Source organism: Microcaecilia unicolor, chromosome 6 (genome assembly GCF_901765095.1).
Source record: "Microcaecilia unicolor chromosome 6, aMicUni1.1, whole genome shotgun sequence".
NCBI classification, from domain to species: domain Eukaryota; kingdom Metazoa; phylum Chordata; class Amphibia; order Gymnophiona; family Siphonopidae; genus Microcaecilia; species Microcaecilia unicolor.
In genome coordinates, this window is record NC_044036.1 from 341,028,899 (window position 1) to 341,051,339 (window position 22,441).

At 45.1% G+C, this 22,441-nt stretch overlaps 1 protein-coding gene across 1 annotated transcript in view; it reads left to right on the forward strand.

Annotated features, from left to right (window-relative positions):
* Positions 1-2,887: 2,887 nt before the first annotated feature.
* Positions 2,888-22,441, forward strand: part of LOC115472581 (serine/threonine-protein kinase LMTK1-like) — a 47,175-nt gene continuing 27,621 nt past the window's right edge. The window contains exons 1-4 of the mRNA XM_030206875.1: positions 2,888-2,989; positions 7,504-7,645; positions 19,068-19,147; positions 19,752-19,870. Of these exons, the coding sequence (XP_030062735.1) occupies positions 2,945-2,989; positions 7,504-7,645; positions 19,068-19,147; positions 19,752-19,870 (386 nt within the window). The 5' untranslated portion in view covers positions 2,888-2,944. The remainder of the gene's footprint in view (positions 2,990-7,503; positions 7,646-19,067; positions 19,148-19,751; positions 19,871-22,441) is intronic.

A 22,441-nucleotide genomic window follows, 5' to 3' on the forward strand; every position in this document is an offset into this window, starting at 1 on the left:
TCTGTCTGCATTGCACTGCACCCACCTCTAGACTACTCCAGGGACCTGAGTATTACGTCTGAGGCTGGCATAGAGTCTAGCAAGTAATGTTTTTAATCACGTTTTTGGGGAGCAGGAGGGAGTCAGTGATCACTCGGAGAGTAAGGGGAGGTCATCCCTGATTCTCTCCGGTCAGTGCCGAAGCGAGGGTGCCTGACACCCGGGGCGGGTCGCCGCTGCGCACCTCTCCCCCCCGGGTGCAGGGCACGGTGCCCCCCCTCCGGAGCGCACCCTACCTTGCAGCGGGGGGCAGGCGGGAGGGCCGATCCGCCCCCAGTGCACGTCACTGGGAGCTGCGTCGGCTCTACTGCTTCCCTGCTTTCTCTGCCCCGGAACAGGAAGTAACCTGTTCCGGGGCAGAAAAGAGCAGAGAACCAGTGAGCAGACACCCCCCCCCCCCCCCCCAGCACGTGCACCTGGGGCGGACCGCCCCACTGCCCCCTCCTTCCTATGCCACTGTCTCCGGTGGTCATTTAGGGCACCTTTTTGTGCCTTATTCGTTCTCAAAACAGGTCTAGTTCAAAACATCTTAGTTTTAGTCCTAGATGGTTTGGTTTGGTTTTGTTCCATTATGGCTGAAAAACCTCCAAGTGTTAGAAATGCCCAGATCCCACCCACCCTTGTGACTTGAATGCACTTCATAGAAAAACATCTAAAAATTGGTTTCAAAAGTACCAATTTGGACTTTTTTTTGTGTGAGAAACTCCCTGAACCCATAAGCCCCCTCCCTGCCCATCTTCAAATCCTTGCCCAAAGCCCACCTCTTCAATGTCGCTTTCAGCACCTAACCATTGTACCTCTATCCAGGAAATCTAGACTGCCTCAATCTTGATTGACTGCACTTTTTTGTCCTTTAGATTGTAAGCTCCTTTGAGCAGGGACTGTCCTTCTTTGTTAGATTGTACAGCGCTGCGCAACCCTGGTAGCGCTTTAGAAATGTTAAATAGTAGTAGTAGTAGAAAAACATCCAAATGCAGATTTATGCCACTTTTTGGACTTTTTTCTCTTTTGAAAATGAGCCCCTTGGTCATCTTAGGAGAATTTGGCAAAAGTGGAATAATGCATACGTTGGGAGGCGGGGATAGTGCGGGGCAGACTTATACGGTCTGTGCCAGAGCCAGTGGTTGGGAGGCGGGGCTGGTGGTTGGGAGGCGGGGATAGTGCTGGGCAGACTTATACGGTCTGTGCCAGAGCTGGTGGTTGGGAGGCGGGGCTGGTGGTTGGGAGGCGGGGATAGTGCTGGGCAGACTTATACGGTCTGTGCCAGAGCCGGTGGTTGGGAGGCGGGGATAGTGCGGGGCAGACTTATACGGTCTGTGCCAGAGCCGGTGGTTGGGAGGCGGGGCTGGTGGTTGGGAGGCGGGGATAGTGCTGGGCAGACTTATACGGTCTGTGCCAGAGCCGGTGGTGGGAGGCGGGGCTGGTGGTTGGGAGGCGGGGATAGTGCTGGGCAGACTTATACGGTCTGTGCCAGAGCTGGTGGTTGGGAGGCAGGGCTGGTGGTTGGGAGGCGGGGATAGTGCTGGGCAGACTTATACGGTCTGTGCCAGAGCCGGTGGTTGGGAGGCGGGGATAGTGCTGGGCAGACTTATACGGTCTGTGCCAGAGCCGGTGGTGGGAGGCGGGGCTGGTGGTTGGGAGGCGGGGATAGTGCTGGGCAGACTTATACGGTCTGTGCCAGAGCTGGTGGTTGGGAGGCGGGGCTGGTGGTTGGGAGGCGGGGATAGTGCTGGGCAGACTTATACGGTCTGTGCCAGAGCCGGTGGTTGGGAGGCGGGGATAGTGCTGGGCAGACTTATACGGTCTGTGCCAGAGCTGGTGGTGGGAAGCGGGGCTGGTGGTTGGGAGGTGGGGATAGTGCTGGGCAGACTTGTACGGTCTGTGCCCTGAAGAGCACAGGTACAAATCAAAGTAGGGTATACACAAAAAGCAGCAAATATGAGTTATCTTGTTGGGCAGACTGGATGGACCGTGCAGGTCTTTTTCTGCCGTCATCTACTATGTTACTCTGTTTTAGAGTGAGCTATGCCTAGAAGCCCGGTAATTTCATCAAACATTGTGAGGTGCTGTATTGCTAAAGAGGCAGAACCCAGGGCCAAGGCTCTTTTGCTGTTGTAGTTACAAATTATGGCTTTTCTTGAGAATCATTTTCACCTGTATGATTTTTACCAGGTGCATTAGTGCTCAGCCAGGCTTTGCCCACTGGGCCTGACCACTGACCACTGGCAAGAGCGCGCCATCATCTCGTGTCAGCAGCCAGTTAGAGGGGTGGGATGTGCAGACATTTTATCATTCAAACTGCAGGACCTTGTCAGATTCTTCAAAATTCCCAACTTGTCTCTGCTGCACTTTCCTGGTTCCTCTTTGAGTCTGGCAGACTGCAAATCTCAAAATGCTTTGGAAGGAGAATTTGTAGAGCAGAAAGAAATGTTAAAACAAACAAACAAACAAAAAATAGACCAGGACTATATAAGAGATTTCCAGGTTGAAGGATCCAGCTGATGCAAGACAACAAGCACCTTGCAAGCTGAATGGATATGGGTAGCTCCAGGCAGCCATATTATGCCACAACAGGTACCAGGCTGCTGGCAACCTTTCAGACGCGTGTCAGTCCAGAGTAAAATGAAAGGTCCCGAATGCTAAACGCAGATTAAGAGTGATTTTAGTTTGATGGAACTGGTGTAGCTGCTGCTGCCTGCTCTGTGCTTTTTCTATATCCTGCTGACTCTCTGTCTGCTCACAGGAATCCTTCTTTGCCGACTGCCTTGTTTCTGTCCTCGCTGAAGTTCTCCCCTTTTATTTGTGCCCCTCTCTAGACGGTGCCCCTCTAAGTGAGCTGTCCTGGTCCTCTTCGCTTGCTGTGGTGGCTGTTTCCTTCTCTGGCCTCTTTACCTTCATCTTCCTCATGTTGGCCTGTCTGTGCTGCAAGAAGGGAGACGTTGGTTTTAAGGTAAGAGCAGAGGGTACGCAAGGGGCATTTCTCTAATCTGTTTACATCAGTCGACAGAGCTTTTTTTTTTAACATAATTTATTTGCATTATTACTTTTGATTGCTCACTCCAGGAACTGGAGCTTTCTAGCTGGGGCCCTGCCAGTGTGCTGGCAGTGGAAAGGTTAATTGGGAGGGAGAGCCGGGGTAAATTGCCCTCAATGAGGAAGGAGTATCCTGATCTCAGGACCTAGGAATTTGTTTTCCCAATAACTAACATTTTTCTGGAGGCTTTTGGCGCAGTTAGATGCTGGAGAAGAGTGGGGGGGGGGAGGGGGAAACATGGGTGCAAGGAGGGCAGAGGTCACATGAGTCACAAGGCAGCCTGGGACGTTCTGCTGGGACAGAAGGGTCTCTGTGACGCAGTCCCATGGAATGACAGCCCACAGGCTGCAGGTTCAGAATTCAGCAGAGCTGTGTTAATTCTCTGGATTGACGCACAGCGAGCGGGCAGGACCTTCGCAGTAAGTATTGCCTGGTACACGTAGCCATGTGTATTCCAGCGCTTCAGGAGCAGCATGCTAACTCTGTCCTATTTAATAGCGGGGGCTACCATTGGCATTAACAGGCTGTCTTGGAAATATAGCCAGGTAAAAGAATGTTTTTGTGTAAGGGGCACAGGAACATTTGCAGGCAAACGTTAAGTGTTTTTGCCGTGTTGCAGCTCTCTTTTCCTTACGATAAGATGCCAGTTGAGGTAGGGGTGGGACGTGGTGCAGCTGAAAGACTGGTACAGAGGCATTTGCTGGCATCTCGGGCGTTGGCAGAGAGCAAAGCTTACTGCAGGGTCCTACAGCTCAGTGTACATGTGGGGCACAGTGGCGTAGCTAGGAAGGGGCGCCATGGGAGCAGCCGCTCCCCCAAACGGACCTCCAACGGCGACGACACCTATTTTTTACGCGATCCGTCACGTTTAAAAATGGGACACTAAGCCGGTGGTTTCCCAAACCTGGTCCTGGAGGCACCCCAGCCAGTCGGGTCTTCAGGATATCCACAATGAATATTCATGACTGGAGGCAGTGCATGGAAATCGCTCTGATGAATATTCATTGTGGATATCCTGAAAACCTGCCCTGGAGAGTCTACACTCTAAGGCAGTGGTCTTCACTCCTACTCCCTGCGGACCGCCAGCGGGTCAGGTTTTCAGGATGTCCCTGATGGATATGCGTGAGAGAGATTTGCATACTTACTATTTCACTTTCGTTCATTTCAATTTATAATCCAAAGTGGAGTATAAAATAACATTCATAATAAAACATTCTGCACACAAAATCAGACCACAGGCAAAAATAAAAACAGAAGGGTAATTCTGCAATCATTGCAATCATGATTCAGGATCAGCAGGTCTTTTAAACGCTGCCAGATTCGTCTGCTTCCTGAGATCCACCGGTAACTTACTCCATTCTGTTAGACCGGCAATGGAATAAATCCAAAAATGAGGAACCTCCAACATACATGAGTCCTCAGAGCGAACAGCTCGTCGTGGTCCATACCAGTGAGGACATTCAGTCAGATACTGAGACGACCCCTGACTCTGTTAAACCAGCACTAGCTAAATCTGAGCCATTCTGTCAATGGTAACCAATGTGATCTCCTAAGAAAAGGAGTGATATAATCATATTGAGAAAAGCCATACAGAAGACAAAGTAGAATTTTGTACAGCCTGTAAAGAACGGATATACAAAGTACTCTGCTTTCTACTTTTTTAACCCAAAAGTGCGGAATGGCCTCTCCTCAATTATTTGTCATGTAAAAAATTTAAAATTGTACTTAAGACACATTTTTTTTTTACTCGGGCTTGGCTGTGATGATTCCGTCTCCTGCTGAACTGTTTTTAGTTCTATGTGGATTTTATTGTTTGCATGAATTTGCTTTGGCTGTTGCTTTCCTATCAGATAATGGTATTCTTTTCTCCTTATGATTGTTATTGTTTTAGAAATGAAAGCTTCCTAGACTTATACTCATTTGGATTAGGCGGTATAAAAAGTCTTATTAAACATTCATCTAAACCAGGCAATATCAAACTTTGCAACACTTTTCGAAAGTCCATTTCAGACATCAAGGGACGTACATAAGTATATAAGTACATAAGTATTGCCGTACTGGGAAAGACCAACGGTCCATCGAGCCCAGCATCCTGTTTCCAACAGTGGCCAATCCAGGTCACAAATACCTGGCAAGATCCCAAAAAAGTACAAAACATTCTATACTGCTTATCCCAGAAATAGTGGATTTTCCCAAGTCCATTTAGTAAAGGTCTATGGACTTTTCCTTTAGGAAGCCGTCCAAACCTTTTTTAAACTCTGCTAAGCTAACCGCCTTTACCACATTCTCTGGCAATGAATTCCAGAGTTTAATTACACATTGAGTGAAGAAAAACTTTCTCCGATTCATTTTAAATTTACTACATTGTAGCTTCATCGCATGCCCCCTAGTCCTAGTATTTTTGGAAAGCGTAAACAGACACTTTACATCTACCCATTCAACTCCTCTCATTATTTTATAGACCTCTATCATATCTCCTCTCAGGCGCCTTTTCTCCAAGCTGAAGAGCCCTAGCTGCTTTAGCCTTTCCTCATAGGGAAGTCGTCCCATCCCCTTTATCATTTTCGTCGCCCTTCTCTGCATCTTTTCTAATTCCACTATATCTTTTTTGAGATGCGGCGACCAGAATTGAACACAATATTCGAGGTGCGGTCGCACCATGGAGTGATACAAAGGCATTATAACATCCTCATTTTTCTTTTCCATTCCTTTCCTAATAATACCTAACATTCTATTTGCTTTCTTAGCTGCAGCAGCACAATGAGCAGAAGGTTTCAACATATCATCAAAGACAACACCTAAAAAAGACATCGCAGAATGAAAGTTTACCCCTCGATTTTTTACCATGTGAGAAATTGTAATCGTAGTATCATACAATACGATTTCAGTAGGAAATTGAGCAGCAGAATCTGCTGTCACCAACAATTCAGTTTTTAAACTTTTGGGGGATCTTGCCAGGTATTTGTGACCTGGATTGGCCACTGTTGGAAACAGGATGCTGGGTTTGATGGACCTTTGGTCTGTCCCAGTATAGCAACACTTATGTACTTGGGATTCTGAATGGAATCTTGCTACCCTTTGGGGTTCTAAATGGAATGTTGCTACACTTTGAAACTCTGCATGGAATCTTGTTATTCTTTAGAATTCTAGAACTTGCTATTCTTTGGGGTTCTACATGGAATGTGCTACTATTTGGGTTTCTGCCGGGTACCTGTGACCTGGAATGGCCACTGTTGGAAACAGGATGCTGGGCTTGATGGACCTTCGGTCTGTCCCAGTATAGCAATACTTATGACACATTAAGCGTCAATCGATTTTCAGTTATCCATCGGTTTATCTTATCAAAGATAATCTGCAACTGAGCCACGGTAACAGGAACAGACTCTGTCAATGGCAGAGAAAACTGGATATTGTCTGCATAAATACGATACGATAATCCAAACGATTTCAAAACTTGACATATTGGTGATAAATACACATTAAATAATATCCCAGACAGAGCTGATCCCTGCAGCACTCTGGTACTCATTTCTCTTCGTGAGGAAAGTAAACTACCCATGTGTCCTTGAACTTTCCTACATGACAGATAAGAGCTGACCCTCTCCAGTACAGATCCTGCAATACCACTGCCTGCTAATCGTATACAAAGCTCTCTCATGCGCATTCATCAGGGACATCCTGAAAACCTGATTTGTGTCGCCCTCGAAGACTGGGAGTGACACTTAAGACTCTATGGCTGGATTTACTACAGTGTATTATCATTCGTTATTAGGAAATAGGTCCCACTGCGCTGACTGGGCTTGTGCTAAATAACGTACTTCCCCAGGGTCACAAGGTGGGTCACAGGGATTTCACCCCTGGCTTCCTTAGTTCTCAGCCCATTTCCAACCCCGTCCTCGGGGCAACCTAGTCCTATCAGGCTCTCAGGATATTCACAATTATTCATGAATTCGATTTTCATGCACTGCCTCAACTTCATGCAAATCTATCTCATGCATATTCATTGTGGATGTCCTGAAAACCGAATAGGACTAGGCGTGCCGAGGACTGGGCTGGAAATGGTTGCTCCGGGAAATACCATTGTACCTGTATTTTTGGTTGTGTTGTCAAGGAAGTGGATCGATGCTTTTAGTCGGGGCTGTCAATTGACTCCATGGCATAAGAAACAAGCTAATCCACCCCTGACTTTACCACGATTTATTTTTATTATTTATTTATTAGCATTTATTTACCACCTTTTTGAAGGAATTCACAATGTGTGCATCGACTTTCCCTGACTCCATGCATGCAACAAGGTGAAAACAGATCCAGATGAAAACTGTTTCCTGTGACCTGGATGCTTTTGGGACTATTTGCCTGCATGGCAAACGCACTTTCTTGACTTCACAGGGCGTGCTCACTGACGCCAGCTCTCACCTTCTCTTACTCAGGAGTTTGACAATGCTGAAGGAGAGGAATGTACCACTGAGTTTTCCATGCAGGGGTCCCCTGCTGCCCAGAATGGACCTGAAGTTTACATCCTTCCCCTCACGGAGGTTTCTCTTCCTATGTCAAAGCAGCCAGGAAGATCAGGTAAGCTAGATACAAATGAAAACACAGCCCCCCTTCAACGTGGAGACTGCAGGTACCGAGAGACAGATGATGGGTGGTATCAGTGTAGCACTGTGGGGTTCCACCCTGAGACACAGATATTGAGACACTGGGTACTGTCATCAGTGTGGCATGATGGCATTGTGGGGTCCAACAGGATGCCCACAGGTGGTGTCAGGGCATGATAAACTAGCACTGTGGGACTTCTCATGGCTCCTTGGTACAGATGTACAGTGCACAGGCCGCAGGCACAGAGGGTCTTTTCTTCCACATCCTGCACAGAGACACACTTTGCTTTATTTCGTTCTGAATTGCTCTTTGCTTCCCACTTTCCTCTGAATCTCTAATGTTCAGGGGGGGGGGGGGTGAGCAGCTGTTGAGATGTACATGGTAGGGCTCATTGTTGTGCAGCTGGGGCATCATGTAAAGCTCATCACTCACAAATGCATTGATTAATTGATAGATGGATAAATTGTAGCAAACTGTGCAACTCACTTGGTCTCCAAGACACAAACATTTTGCCTCAGATTGAAGAACCAAAATGGAAGTTGCTTTGCAAGAACTTGCAAGATCCTTGTGCCTTCCAAGGCTATATAATCTTGTAGCAGCCTGACTTCAAATCTGGGACCTTCAATAAGGGTTATTCTGCAGCTACACAGAAGAGGACAGATTAGCATAAGTTTGAAACACATGAGCTGCAACACCATTTCCTTATGCTGGACCCCTGGACCTCCCCCAATTGCTAAGGCTCCCCAACCAAACCGGACCCTGGACACCTCCCCAGACCTCATCTCGAATCCACTCGTTCCTCTGCAATGCGACTTGCTTTTGGAACTCCCTCCCACAACATTTACACCTAGAAACATTGTACCCTAAATTCAAGAATGGACCAAAGACCCACCTGCCTTCTGCTGCCTTTGACTCAGGATTCTACTGACCATCCCATCCCACAATCATTGTTCTCCCTACCTGGATCAACCCATCTCTTCTATCACTCTCTATCTTCTAACCCCTCTACTCTGCTTGCATTTCCTATCAGATATTGTCGTTATTTTCCCACTTCCCTGCACTTTCTTTTAATCATCGTACACCGATGATTAAGGAATAGAGCTTTTTCTTACATTGGAAGCTTTTTATGGCATTCTTTACCAGCTGAAATAGCAGTATCATCACTTATGTTGGGTTTTGTAAAGCCTTAAAGAGCCTGCTTTTTGAAACCTCTTTTGGTAATTCTTAATGTGTTTGATTATTGACTTTTTAAAAGAATGTTTATTTGGTTATAGGGTTAGATTCTATATATCACGCCAAAAAGAATACAGCTAGGTGTATTCTATAAACTATGTTTAAAGTTAGGCGTGGTTTATAGAATCCGCCTAAATCTAGGCAAAGTTTATAGAATACGCCCAGCATCCATTTTCTGTGACTATTTAGTCACGGCCATTTACGCCAACAAAAACCTGGTGTAAATGCTGATGCTTAAATTATGCATGGAAGGGGCATAAATTCAAGGAATGCCCATGGCCCACCCATGCTCCTCCCATGGCCATGCTCCCTTATCCGATCTACATCACTTTATAGAATACGCTTAGTTATGCATATAAATTCTAATTAATGCCAATTAGTGTCAATAATTGCTTGTTAAGTGCAGTTATCGGCGTTGATTGGCTTGTTAAGTTAATTACGTTGTGTGTGCAAATCCATAATACGACCAGATTTGTGTAGAATCCAGGGATAATGTTTTATTGTATTATAATATTGTTAGTTTGGATGTCGTATGTTTTTATTATTGTAAATCACTTTAAAATCTAGTTGTATTAAGCAGAATATCAAATTAGTAAATCAAATCAAATCTAAGTTGTTATAGAATTCTAGCACAAACACACTGTGGTACGCCACAAGTTCGGTATGATCACTTACACCAGGTCAATGGCTAGTGTGACTGGGTGTGTTTAGATGGTCCAATCAACACTGACAATGTTCTATACGTTGTGCACATGAAAGAAAACAAAGGAAGGCTCGATCTCCATGGTTGGGAAGCGGAAGCCAAAAACAGCTGAGATCTGTTGATAAACTTTAGTTAATAAAAATAAGTGGAAAACACTTGGTAAAGAACACAACCGTTACAGGGACACAGGCCATGTTTCGGCTACAGTACCTAAGTCGAAACTGAGACAAAAAAAATCAGCAGATATCGTACTTCGAATATTGTGTGCAATTCTGGTCACCGCATCTCAAGAAACATAGAGTGGAATTAGAAAAGGTACAGAGAAGGGCGAAGAAAATGATAAAGGGGATGGGACGGCTTCCCTATGAGGAAAGGCTGAAGCGTCTAGGGCTCTTCAGCTTGGAGAAGAGACGGCTGAGGGGAGATATGATAGAGGTCTATAAAATAATGAGTGGAGTGGAACAGGTAGACGTGAATCATTGGTTCATTCTTTCCAAAAATGCTAGGACTAGGGAGCACACGATAAAGGTACAAAGTAGTAAATTTGAAACGAATCAGAGAAACTTATTTCTTCACTCAACATGTGATTAAACTTTGGAATTCTTTGCCACAGAATGTAGTAAAAGCAGTTAGGTTAGCAGGGTTTAAAAAAGGTTTGGATGGCTTCCTAAAGGAAAAGTCCATTATTAAAATGGACTTGGGGACAATCCATTGCTTATTTCTAGGATAAGCAGCATAAAATGTATTATACTGTTTTGGGATCTTGCCAGGTACTTGTAACCTGGGTTGGCCACTGTTGGAAACAGGATGCTGTGCTTGATGGACCTTTGGTCTGTTCCAGTGTGGCAACACTTATGTACTTGTGTAAGGCGAAATGGTGCTGGACTGTCTCCACTGAATGCTGATTTGATTTGTCTCAGTTTTTCTCTATTGGGGGAGAGTCTTTCTAGGTTTGCCCACAGGTTTTCTGCTACGCTTTGTGAGTTACACACAACGTTGTGAATGTGACACAGGCTTGTTTTGATTTACCTACTGTGGACTCCTGATGCAGGCACTGTAGTCGAAACACGGCCCGTGTCCAAGGCCCTGTAACAAATGTTTTCCACTTATTTTATTGATTAAAGTTTATCAAGAGACTGCTTTACTGCCCATCCAAGACCCACCCGTGCTCCGCCCACATGAACATCCCTTTGAAATTATGCGCTATATCATCACCTTATAGAAAAGTATCTTGTACATAAACACACATCTCTGCCAATTATAAGCATCAATGACACCCATCTGTAGACTTGCCCCGATGAAGTGCACTTTATAAAGAAATGAAACGCTGTAATGTCCCAGGCCAGGGGTAGGCAATTCCACTCCTCGAGAGCCTCAGGCGGGTCAGTTTTTCAGAACATCCACAATGAATATGCAGGAGATACATTTGCATGTACTGCCTCCTTGGTATGCAAATCTATCTCATACATATTCATTTTGGATGTCCTGAAAACCTGACCTGCGTGGGGCTCTCGAGGACTGGAATTGCCTACCCCTGTCCCAGGCAACCCTTTCCTTTTCCCCTGCCGTCATCCGCATGCACAAAAGCTGTCAGGCAGCAGCAGTTCAAGATTTTAACATGGGAAGGAAGGAAGATGAATGGCTGAGAACTGGCCTTTACTACGGCTCCGGAAAAGTAAAAAGGTGAAAAAAAAAACCATGAACCAGCAAGTCCTCTTCCAGTCCATCAAAGCCAGTCCGTGTTTTCTCAGCTGCTTCGTCTGCAGCCTGGCCAACTTTATGGAATACACTGCCGGCCCTGCTTCATCTGAAAACTGATATTTTAAAATTTCAGAAGCAATCAGAGCTTTTCTTGCGATAGCAGCCTTTCAAGTGTAACTTGCCTTTCTATTATGCCGTATGAAGCTGTTGCCTTTTTAAGGTTTATGCTTGGTTTGTCTGAAGGTGTAAATGGGACTCATTTTCAAAGTACTTAGACTTACAAAGTCTACACTGCGTATATTAATTATATCAGCCTGATGCACATTCCAGATTTTTAAAAAAGCACATTGATGTTACTGAATGTGAGGACTATCAAGAACAATACATTTCTCAAATTATTTTCTAATATATAAACTTCATTTCATTGTAATATTGTTTCCTACTAACACCATAAGCTGACCTGTACCCTGTACTTGAAAACAATCACTGCAAATTCCTCTCTCATAGAATCACGCAAATAGTATCCAAGCCAGAATAAATATACACAGTGGTGTGCTGGAGCAGGCTCTCACAGGCTCGCAAGAGCCGGTTGTTAAGTTTTTAAGAATTTTGGGAGCCGGTTGTTAAAGTAGGGCCCTCCATGGCTACTTTAACAACTGGCTCCCAAAATGTGGACTTGGGCCCCCTGCTGAATTATCTTTTACTTTGCTGGTGGGGATGCTGAGCCCTGCCAGCCAAGTAAATAGACTGCTGCTGCTCCCCGCTCCTTGTTTCCAGCTCTGAGCAGCAGGCTGGGACTTCTCCAGCATGTGTGAGAAGTTTCAGCATGCTGCTCAGAGCAAGACGTTGGGAGTGGTGGCAGTCCATTTATTGGTTGCCAGCAAAGGTATGCCTAGCGTGCCCACACGAAGGGAGAGAGAAGCAAGTGTTGCTCCCCCTTCCTCCACCCGGCCACCCCTGGCCCTTCCAACTGCAGAGCTGGCTACGTCCGGAGAAAGAGCCTGTTGTTAAAAATTTACCAGCACACCCCTGGATAGATAGATAGATAGAATTGAAATAATGAACCACCATATTTTACCTCCTTTCAAAATAGCCTCCGACACACATGAACCTCAGCTAATTATTATTATTATTATTATTAGCATTTGTATAGCGCTACCAGGCTAGTGAAAACTGAAACTAAAAGCCACGGTGCTTTTACAATAGCTGACTTTGCACCATATTCGGAGTGACAACTGACATCATAACTCCACAGAGAGGCTAATTCCTAAGGAGCTTATTATCCCAAATTTACAGACTTATATTCCTGCTAAACCTTTGTATCAAAAGCATTGATTTAGAGCACACACACACACAAAAAATCAAACAGTACCTCCCCCCCCCCCAAAAAAAAAAACCTACCTTGTGGTCTAATGGTGTAGTCAGGGCAGCAGTGATCCCCAGTCATTCTTGCCTATGTCAGCTCTACTCTCAAAAAGGCTGCCTTAACCTCTTGTGGCAGTCTTGCGAGATTAGCAGCAGAGCTAGAATGAGCAGCAGTGATTGGGGATCACTCCTACCCTGACTACATCCTTAGACCACCAGGGATTGTAAGATAGGTTCTAGAGGGACACCTCAAGTGGGAAGGGGGGAAAAGGCAACTCCTGTTCAGAGGGGAGGGAGGGGGACAAACAGGACAAAGCATAAAGTTTCATCTTCCACCCAGTCAGTTTTGGCCAAAACCAAAACCGTGGCCATAGCTTTTTGGCTGAAACTGAAATCGTGCAGAAAAAGGATAGCTACCATAATCAAAACTGAAACTCGATCAGCCTCTGGAGTGGAGTGGAGGAGTAGCCTAGTAGGAAATCACTGTTGGACTGGAATGTAGCCAAAACCATTTGTGGTATACCCCGGTTGGTCCAGGGGGCTGATTTGAAAGAGTGTGCATTCCGGGTGCTCCATAAGGCTTATTTTACCCAAGTGCAGATGTATAAAGTGGGAAGGTTGGTTTCTCAGTTGTGTTAGGTTCAATGGCAGAGACAATATCTTTTCTCATGGACTGTGGGAGTGTCCCCTGGTACAGTCTTGCTAATAATTGGGTTTCTGGATTGGTCACTGTTGGAGGCAGGGTACTGGGCTAGATGAACCATTGGTCTGGCCCAATTTGGCTACTCTTATGTTCTTATGCTCTTACGTACAGCAATACTGGTCGGCCTTTGGTCTATATGTGGCCACTCTTACTCGTATTCACTTTACAGTGGACTTGGTTGTTTTTAATCTAATGGGGGAGTTGGGTAACTTGGGTAAGACACAGAAGATCCTAATTTGAAAGTTCATTATAGTAGGGGAAAAAAATGCATCTCAGATTCCTGGGTAGCCTCGGAGCCTCCTTCTATTTGGTCCTGGTGAGCCGGGGTTCACCGCCTGGCAATATGGGAGGTGAGAGATGCAGCACTTCCAGCGAAAAGAGAGCAGAATTTTCTTTCTATATGGGATCCATACTTATAGTAATCACGCAGACAGCAAGAAGCGTGATTCTGAATCGCATTGATACACCTAGCAGAGGATAGGAGGGATTGACGAAGCATTATTGTTTCCGCTGTAAACTTGAAGGTCCTCCTTGCACCTAGGAACACCCGCTTCCCCCTTTTGCAGACCCCTTAAGGACTCCTCTACACAGAGGATTAAAGAGATTTAGTTCATCCAGAAGATTCTGAATTGTTTTCCTGACCTCCATTGTCACCCAGTCCCATAGGGGTCTGTTCTGGGGAGGCATCAGAAGTCGAAGTTTAAAAGTCATTCCCATAAAGAAAGCTGTCTGTCTATTAGGATGTAAGTGAATCCTTGGCCATTTGTGTTCCCACATATATTATGAGTAATGTATCCTAATCGGTTGGGGAAGTGAGTGTCCGCTCTGTGTGGACTAAATGATAGATAAAAAGTAGAAATAAAGACAAGGATAGTTTTAAGGAATAAGATTATGTTTATTCTTACCAAAATCAAGTCTTCAATTTAATACATACATCTGACAGGATCTGGATTCAAATGCATAGAGCTTCTGCTGTTGGTCAAGTGTCGGTGAAACTGCTAACTTTCTGTCTTATTGTTATCTCTTTTATAGGCATAGATCTCAATACAAGTTAATGGCATTGCCCAACCTCTCTGTATCAATTTTTTTTCCTTTTCCGGCAGATGCTCATTTGTACCATCTTGTACCTTCTCCTTTCCTGTTCTAGTTATTTTGAAACATTTCCTTTCCGGCCAGGTGTCCATCTGTACCCAACTGTCTTTTCCGTATTCGTAAACATCTCTTGCTTTAGCTATTTCAAAACCTTGTACCATTTCCGTTACCCTGAACATCTTGTTTTTATTGTTTCCAAACTGTCTTAATAATAGTATACTAGTTTCACAACCCATTTTTATGATCTGTGTGCCATTTTATAGAAATACAAACTTCATTTTTCAAACCATTTTATCCATTATTCTATCATTATTGGTGCTATATTCCATCACAATGTTGTACCTGTTGGTGTCAAGACTCATTGTTCAAACCTGCCTTTTGCAGATTCTCAAATATGAAATCATTAGCTTGTTATTTGGCCTAGTCAGTACTTTTTCAGTTGTTTTTGGCTGTGTGGCTTTGCCCACCACTATTCCAGTGGTCGGTCTGAAGCCAGGCCACATATTAACATTCCCCTCTTCACCCTATCCCATAGGGTGACACCAGGGTTAATGTACCATGGTACCATCCATTCCAGAAGGTATTCTGTAAGGCCATCTATTTTTCTGAGTCTTAATGTAAACCGGCACTGTCAGATTTATTTGGTTTCAGATTATCATCTTGGCACCATTTCAATCATTTCAATTCAACTTATCTACACCTGTAGTTATACAAAAACTTATAGTAACTATAATAATATATTTCTTCAACCCTTTAATATGCAGGTTCTATCTTATTCTTACCTATGTGAGTATATATTGTTATTAATCATAAATTCTCTGGTTATATACTGATTATATCTTAAGTATATGTTTGCATAGATTTGCATAGATTATGTTGGCATTGACTCATTTATCACATCATCTTATAAAGCTTTACATTGTTATATTGTATCCCTGTATGCTATTACCTGATTATACAGTTGCAGACATCTCTCTAGTGTCTCTAGCATTTGCATAGCGATTGGTCCTTCTCAGAGGGAGATAGTCCAAGGTGTTATCTCCGGTGGTGTTGGGAAGGAGATTTTCGTACAGGACATATTGTCCTGTTGTTGTCTTTTTCATTATTGCAGTTTCAATTAAGCGTTCTACTAAGCCTCTAGCACAAGGGATTATGCAACATCCTACTAATACAAAAATTGCTACCACTATGATTATGGTCGTGGCTGCTGAAATGATAAATGTCTTCCATTTACCAAAAGCTCTATCCAACCAACCAGTCCAGGATGTGTCAACACCAGAGTTCTCTGCCAATTCTTGTGACAGTGAGGTTAAGCCTTCCAAAGCTCTGGTGATTGATCCATCTGGAGCAGTATTGTTGGGGATAAAGGTGCAACACTGTGTACCTATTTTCCGGCACACTCCGCCTTCCGATGCTAAAATCTGGTCAAGAACTAATCTATTTTCTAACGTCATTCTGCTGGTGGCGTCTAATTGCGCTGCAATTCCTTGAACTGCATCCCTGGTATAATTGACAAATCTCTGCTGGTTGTAATATATATAGTTGATCCAGTCTAAATTTTTATTTATAGTAGCCCACCAAAAGAAGGCTGATTCGAATCCTGCAGCTATTTGGTTTCTGGCTTTGAACTCATCAGGAACCCCTCTTGGAACTCCAATGGCATCTATATAGACTCGATCATCAAAAGATCCAGGCATTGCATTTCTCTTCACTCGTGAGGAAGAGCTGCTATGAGGAGGGAGCAAAGAGGCTATTATAATTGGAATTACCAATTTGACTAAGGCACATCTGCCTGTCCAACTCCTGTGAAGTGTATGGTGGATAGTACGGGTTCCACAATACCACCATACATCTGCTCTCGCCTGTGAAAACTCTGTGAGATTCAGATTTCGCAGAGTTCCTTTTTCTAGGGTTGTGTTACAATTGGTCAAATTTCCCAGAAACCGTGTATTTTTCACCCCATATCGTTCCAGACATGTATGATATCTGGTTGCAGGATCTGGAATCCTGAATGCGGGTGGAACCCTCAGCCGAGGGGGTAAGTAGGGGTGGTGCTCGTCAAGATGTTGACAAGACTTATTCACTTCAGTTGTTACCTGAAGCAACTCTAGCATTAACACCACATATTAACACCGCTTAATTGGACTGTTGTAATCTTTGGGTCTGGGGAAGGGAGGGCTTTAGGGAGGGGAGGGAAGGGGAGGAGAGGGGTTCAGTTAGAAGAAAGAACAGCGGGACTTGGGAGAGTGATTGTGTCTGATGAACTTCAGGTGGCCAAACAGGTAGAAAAGGCGACGCTCAAAGCCAAAAGTATGCTCAATTGTATAAGGATGACCAGCAGGAAAAAAGAGGTGATAGAGCCCTTGTATAAGTCTTTGCTGAGGCCCCATTTAGAGTATTGTGTTCAATTCTGGAGACCCTCATCTACGGAAAGATATAAACAGGATGGAGTCCGTCCAGAGGGCAGCTACAAAATTAGTCAGTGGCCTCTCTCATAAAACATATAGGGACAGGCTGATGAACCTCAACATGTATACGCTGGGAGAGAGGGGATAAGATAGAGACGTTTAAATACCTCAGTGGCATTAAAGTACAGGAGATGAGCTTCTTCCAAATGAAGGAAAATTCTGGAATGAGAGGGCGTAGGATGACGTTAAGAGGAAATAGGCTTAGGAGGAATCTAAGAAAATACTGTTTCACAGAAAGGGTGGTGGATGTGTGGAATGGTCTCCCGGTGGAGGTGGTGAAGACGAGGACTGTGTCTGAATTTAAGAAAGTGCGGGACAGGCATGTGGGATCCCTTAAGAAAAGGAGGAGTTACGGGTTACTATGAATGGGTAGACTGAATGGGCCATTTGGCCTTTATCTGCCATCATGTTTCTATTTGTTTGACTATGCCAGGGGGCTATAAGACCCTAAGCTCTTTGAGCTGTGTGAATTCTACTTTTCTTTTTTGCAGTTGTACTGTTCTTCTTTCAATAAACAGATTTGACATAAATGCACTTTATCCATCTGTGATCAGGTCCCTAACCTAGTTGATATGACAGTGGCTTTGGGAATCTTTGCTGACACAGGGGTACCTGACCAGCAGGAGCCATTACAATATGGACAACAGTCTTCCTTCTCTCTGAGATGCAGCTCAACCCAACCAGACCCAACACAGAAGGGATCTGAACCTGGAACCTCTGAATCATGGAGTCAACCAAGGATTAGTTTGAAAGTCTAGAGCCAAGTCATAAGATACGTTTTTTTTTTTCAGAAGGTTTGTTCTGTGTACTGCATATCTCCCTAGTGTTAAGAATTACTGTTTACAGTTTATAAATGCAAAACAAATTGCTGGAACTCTGCATTTCTACCAATAGTTCAGCTCTTCTGATTGTTTTCTTCACATTTTTTCACTCCATATACTCCTTCGCATGCGGGACAGCCTAAAGCTTGAAGTAGGATAGGAATTTCTGTGCTCCTTAGAAATATAAACAGCTGCCTCTCTTCTGTGTAATATACACTGGGTGTTGGTGTCACTGGGTCACAGAGAATGGTGCCTGTGTCCTGATGGCAGATAATGGTGCAGGGTGGCGTAGGCCTATGGACAATGTGTCCTTTTGTCGCTAGAGATCTCCAGAATGCAGGATCCTGGTCCGGAGCAGAAGGGGGCGGTCGGGGGTGGAGAATGCTAAATGTCAGCTAGACGTGAGACCACACTGCCAGCGTTACAGGATGGGGCTTCTTAGGGGAGAATGTCTTATCTGGCTCCCTATCTCTTACATTAAAGGGTTGACTTTTCACGGACCCTCCACTCATCTGGCTTGGGCTGGATCACATCATGGCAGTCAGTCCTAAGTGCAGCAGTTGGAAGCCAGATCGTTCCTTCCCTGGGGATGGAAGGACGGTCGGACTGGATTCTCTCTGCAGACCGTTTCCAGGTCCTTGACGCAACGCACGTTGGAAGCTGTTCCTGTGTGAGGACCTGCTCCCGGCTCAGTGGGGTCTCCCTCATCTCCTGTCCTTAGGACTCTGCTCACGGGATTTCAGGTTACTTCTCCTCTTCTGGATTTAGTGGCGTGCAAGGGGAGACACATTCAATGTTCAGCTTCCCTGTTCAGTTCCTAATTTCTTCCTGCAGGTACAGCTGGGGACCATATTTCAATGTTCAAAAAATTCTGAGCCAACCTCTCCTCCTCATAAAGAGCTCCTCTCCCAGCATCTGTGGAAGGGCAGAAACACTGGTCTTTTTCCTGTCCGATTTCCTTCAATGGTTAAAATATTCTAGTTCAGGAGGGAAGAGGACTTCCAGCCTTTTGTTTATTAAGAGCCCATCAGTTTGCAGCTTTTCAGCCTGGCCTCTCTAGACAGGTCCTCATCTTCCTTCCTCCCCATCTTATGGATTGCCAAAATCTTGAACTGCTGCTGCCTGACAGTTTTCGTGCATTGCAGATGATGGCAGGGGTAATAGACTGAACTGCCTGGGACATTAGAGACATGTGCAGAGCATGCTTTCTGCCTGGGGTGGAAGATGAAATATCGTCCAGGGTTTGGGATGAAACAGAGAGGCTAAGGTATCCTTCTAACACAGATGAACTTTGTTCATTTCCTTATAGTCCAGCTGCTCAAATCTACTGACCTGGGGAGGCACAGCCTGCTGTACTTGAAGGAGATCGGTCATGGCTGGTTCGGGAAGGTGAGAGTTTCTTTTTATTTACTCTTCTGCTGCAGCTTATTAGTAAGAATACGTATTTACAGTTCCCTGTTTTAGCCTTGGGTTATAGCAAAATATTTCTTGTGCAGTGCGTGTGACAGCAGGACACTTTCCTGTCAGAGACCCTTTCACAGTTTACCAGGGCTGACAAAGCCCTGAAGACATTTCAGACTGGAGACCCCTCATTATTCCTTTCCTGCTTTGAAATTGCATGCCATGTGAGCAGAGCAGTTGGTGTCTGAAGGCGCAATACAAGTTATATCTGGTGGTCGTAAGGTTAAATATAATTAATTTTAGGACATTAACACCACTAAGTTGTCTGAGAATGGAAACTCCGTTAATTGTTCCCAAAGGGAGTGTCCCAAAAGCTCAAGGAAAGTGTTTGTGAAAACAATCAGTCCTTGCTATAACAGCTGCTCGTAGCCCTTCTCTGGAAAAAGTGAATTGAGACTCCTGATTGGCTGATAGTGTGCCCAGGTTTATTTCTGAGTATTTAGTCCAGTAACAAGGTGTCCCCTGCAGAAATCAGCATGTGTTAGGGCAGGGAGATGGGAGAGAGTTCAAGGCCTGTCCTGTGTTTCTCTAGGTCCTCCTGGGTGAGGTGAACTCAGGTGTCAGCAGCACCCAGGTGGTGGTGAAGGAGCTGAAGGCCAGTGCCAGCGTCCAGGAGCAGATGCAGTTTCTGGAGGAAGCGCAGCCTTACAGGTGGGTGCTCAACAGGTATAGTGCGAGTGGAAACGGATTTGACCTCTTGTTAGTCCCACTGGCCAAGTTTGGCTAATGCAACTCTCGCTAATGCAATCTCAGTTTTTTATATATAGTTCTTTTCAGGTCCACCAAAGGACAACCCAGTGCAGTTTACGACCCTGCATCGCTCTCTGTGTAGAGGATTCTGGCATACAATTTATTGCTTTGGAAACATTCATGCAGATACCTCAAGGCATGGATGCCCTCAAAGCATATCACTTTTTGTAAAACTCAACAAAAGCCTCCTTTTCAAAAGGCTGAGAGGAGAAGCTTCTGACTAGAAGTCAGAAGCTGCCGTACTGATCTGTGTCATGTGCAGTGAAGCCTGAACGGTAGCAAAATAGGTTGGCCTTAGCATGAGACACACATATAATTTCAAAGGAAATGTAAAAATGTAAGATCGAAAATATAAATTAAATGAATAAACAGTAATTAGAACTAGGAATTAGACCAAAAGATGAAATGATGGCACCAAGGCAGAAGCATGTTAACCACCCCTTCCCTACCGCCCCCCCACTCCATGTCCAGAGTCAGTGGTAAGAATACCCTCTGTTATCAGACCTCGGGCCACTAATTAGATAAAATAGGACGCAGTAAACCCCACAACTGCCGCCTTTAAACAGTGTTCTGCAACAGAAAATGGACACCCAGGGCCCACATGATCATGTTGTATGAATATTTTAATGAATTTCGATGGGTGACTTCATATCCACCTAATAGCTCTGTTATGCTTCCGAATCATGTGTGCGAATTAGATTTTAAAAATACATGTTGGCTACATTTCTCAAGTGGGCTGCACTTGGACATCCCCGCTGTACATTCTTCAGTTACTCTGCTCATTTCTTAACATAGTAACATAGTAGGTGACGGCAGATAAAGGCCTGCATGATCCATCCAGCCTTCCCAATAAGATGGCCAGACAAACCATGCAACAACATTAAGAAATCTCACCTATGCAAAGACAAACACACACACACCCTCAGGAAAACTTGGGCGGCCCATTCGATTATGCCCCTCTATGGCTACTCTTATGTTCTTTGTCGTTAACTGATTAAACCAGCAATCCAGCAATGTTGCAGACTGACATTTTCCTTGCTATCAACCTTAAAGTATCTCCCCTTCCCAGCGAAGGGCTTCCTGTGTCCCGTTCATGAGAATTGTAGGTAGCATCAAGCACTATTCACAGAGCTAGTGCTTGGTGCCTCAGGATGAGGAACAAGTACAGTCGCTTAATTAAAGCTGATCAGCAATGGATTAATGTGAATAGCAGTCCTCTGGGGACTTGACATGAGAAATCCTATTCAGTTTGTGGGTCACTGTCTTTCTAATTGTTTAAAGAAAAGTAATTCTACAATCTTTGTAACTCATTATCCCATAAATGTATTACACCAAGGAAAAGCTAAAACTGTCCGGTTTTCCTAGGCATACAGCGCCACTAAGGGGCCCTTTTACTAAAGCCACGTAAGCATCTATCCAGCTCATTTTCGAAAGTGATCGCCGGCCATTTTCCGACATAAATGGGGAGATGGCCGGCGATCTCTCAAAAGCAGCGAAATCGGTATAATCGAAAGGTGCTTTTTTGACACCTTCGCCGCTTTCCCGTCGTCGAGCTGGCGAAAGTTCAAGGGGGCATGTCGGCGGCGTAGCGAAGGCGGGACATGGGCGGGCATGGGCGTGGCTACCAGATGGCCGGCTTTCGCGAATAATGGGAAAAAAAGCGGCGTTAATGAGTATTTCACCGCTTTTACTTGGTCCTTTTATTTTTACGACCAAGCCTCAAAAAGGTGCCCCAACTGACCAGATGACCACCAGAGGGAATGGGGATGACCTCCCCGTACTTCCCAAGTGGTCACCAACCCCATCCCACACTAAAAAAATTAAAAACCTTTTTTGCCAGCCTGTATGCCAGCCTCAAATGTCATACCCAGCTCCCTGACAGCAGTATGCAAGTCCCTGGAGCAGTTTTTAATGGGTGCAGTGCACTTCAGGCAGGTAGACCCAGGTCCATCCCCCCCCCCCCCCCCACCTGTTACACTTGTGGTGCTAAGTGTTGAGCCCTCCAAACCCCCCCCCCCCAAACCCCACTGTACCCACATGTAGGTGCCCCCCTTCACCCATAAGGGCTATGGTAATGGTGTAGAGTTGTGGGGAGTGGGTTTTAGGGGGGATTTGGGGGGCTCAGCACCCAAGGTAAGGGAGCTATGCACCTGGGAGGTATTTGTAAATATATATATATTTTTAGAAGTACCCCCTAGGGTGCCAAGTTGGTGTCCTGGCATATCAGGGGGACCAGTGCACTACGAATGCTGGCTCCTCCCACGAGCAAATGCCTTGGATTTAGCCGGGGTTGAGATGGCCGCTTTTTGTTTCCATTATCGCTGAAAAACAAAACCAGCCATCTCAAACCCGGCGAACTCTGGCATTTGGCTGGGTCAAACCGTATTATCGAAAAAAAAAGATGGTCGGCCATCTTTTTCAATTAATACGGTTCGGCCAGCTATTTGCGGTGCCGCCAAAATAGATCGCCAG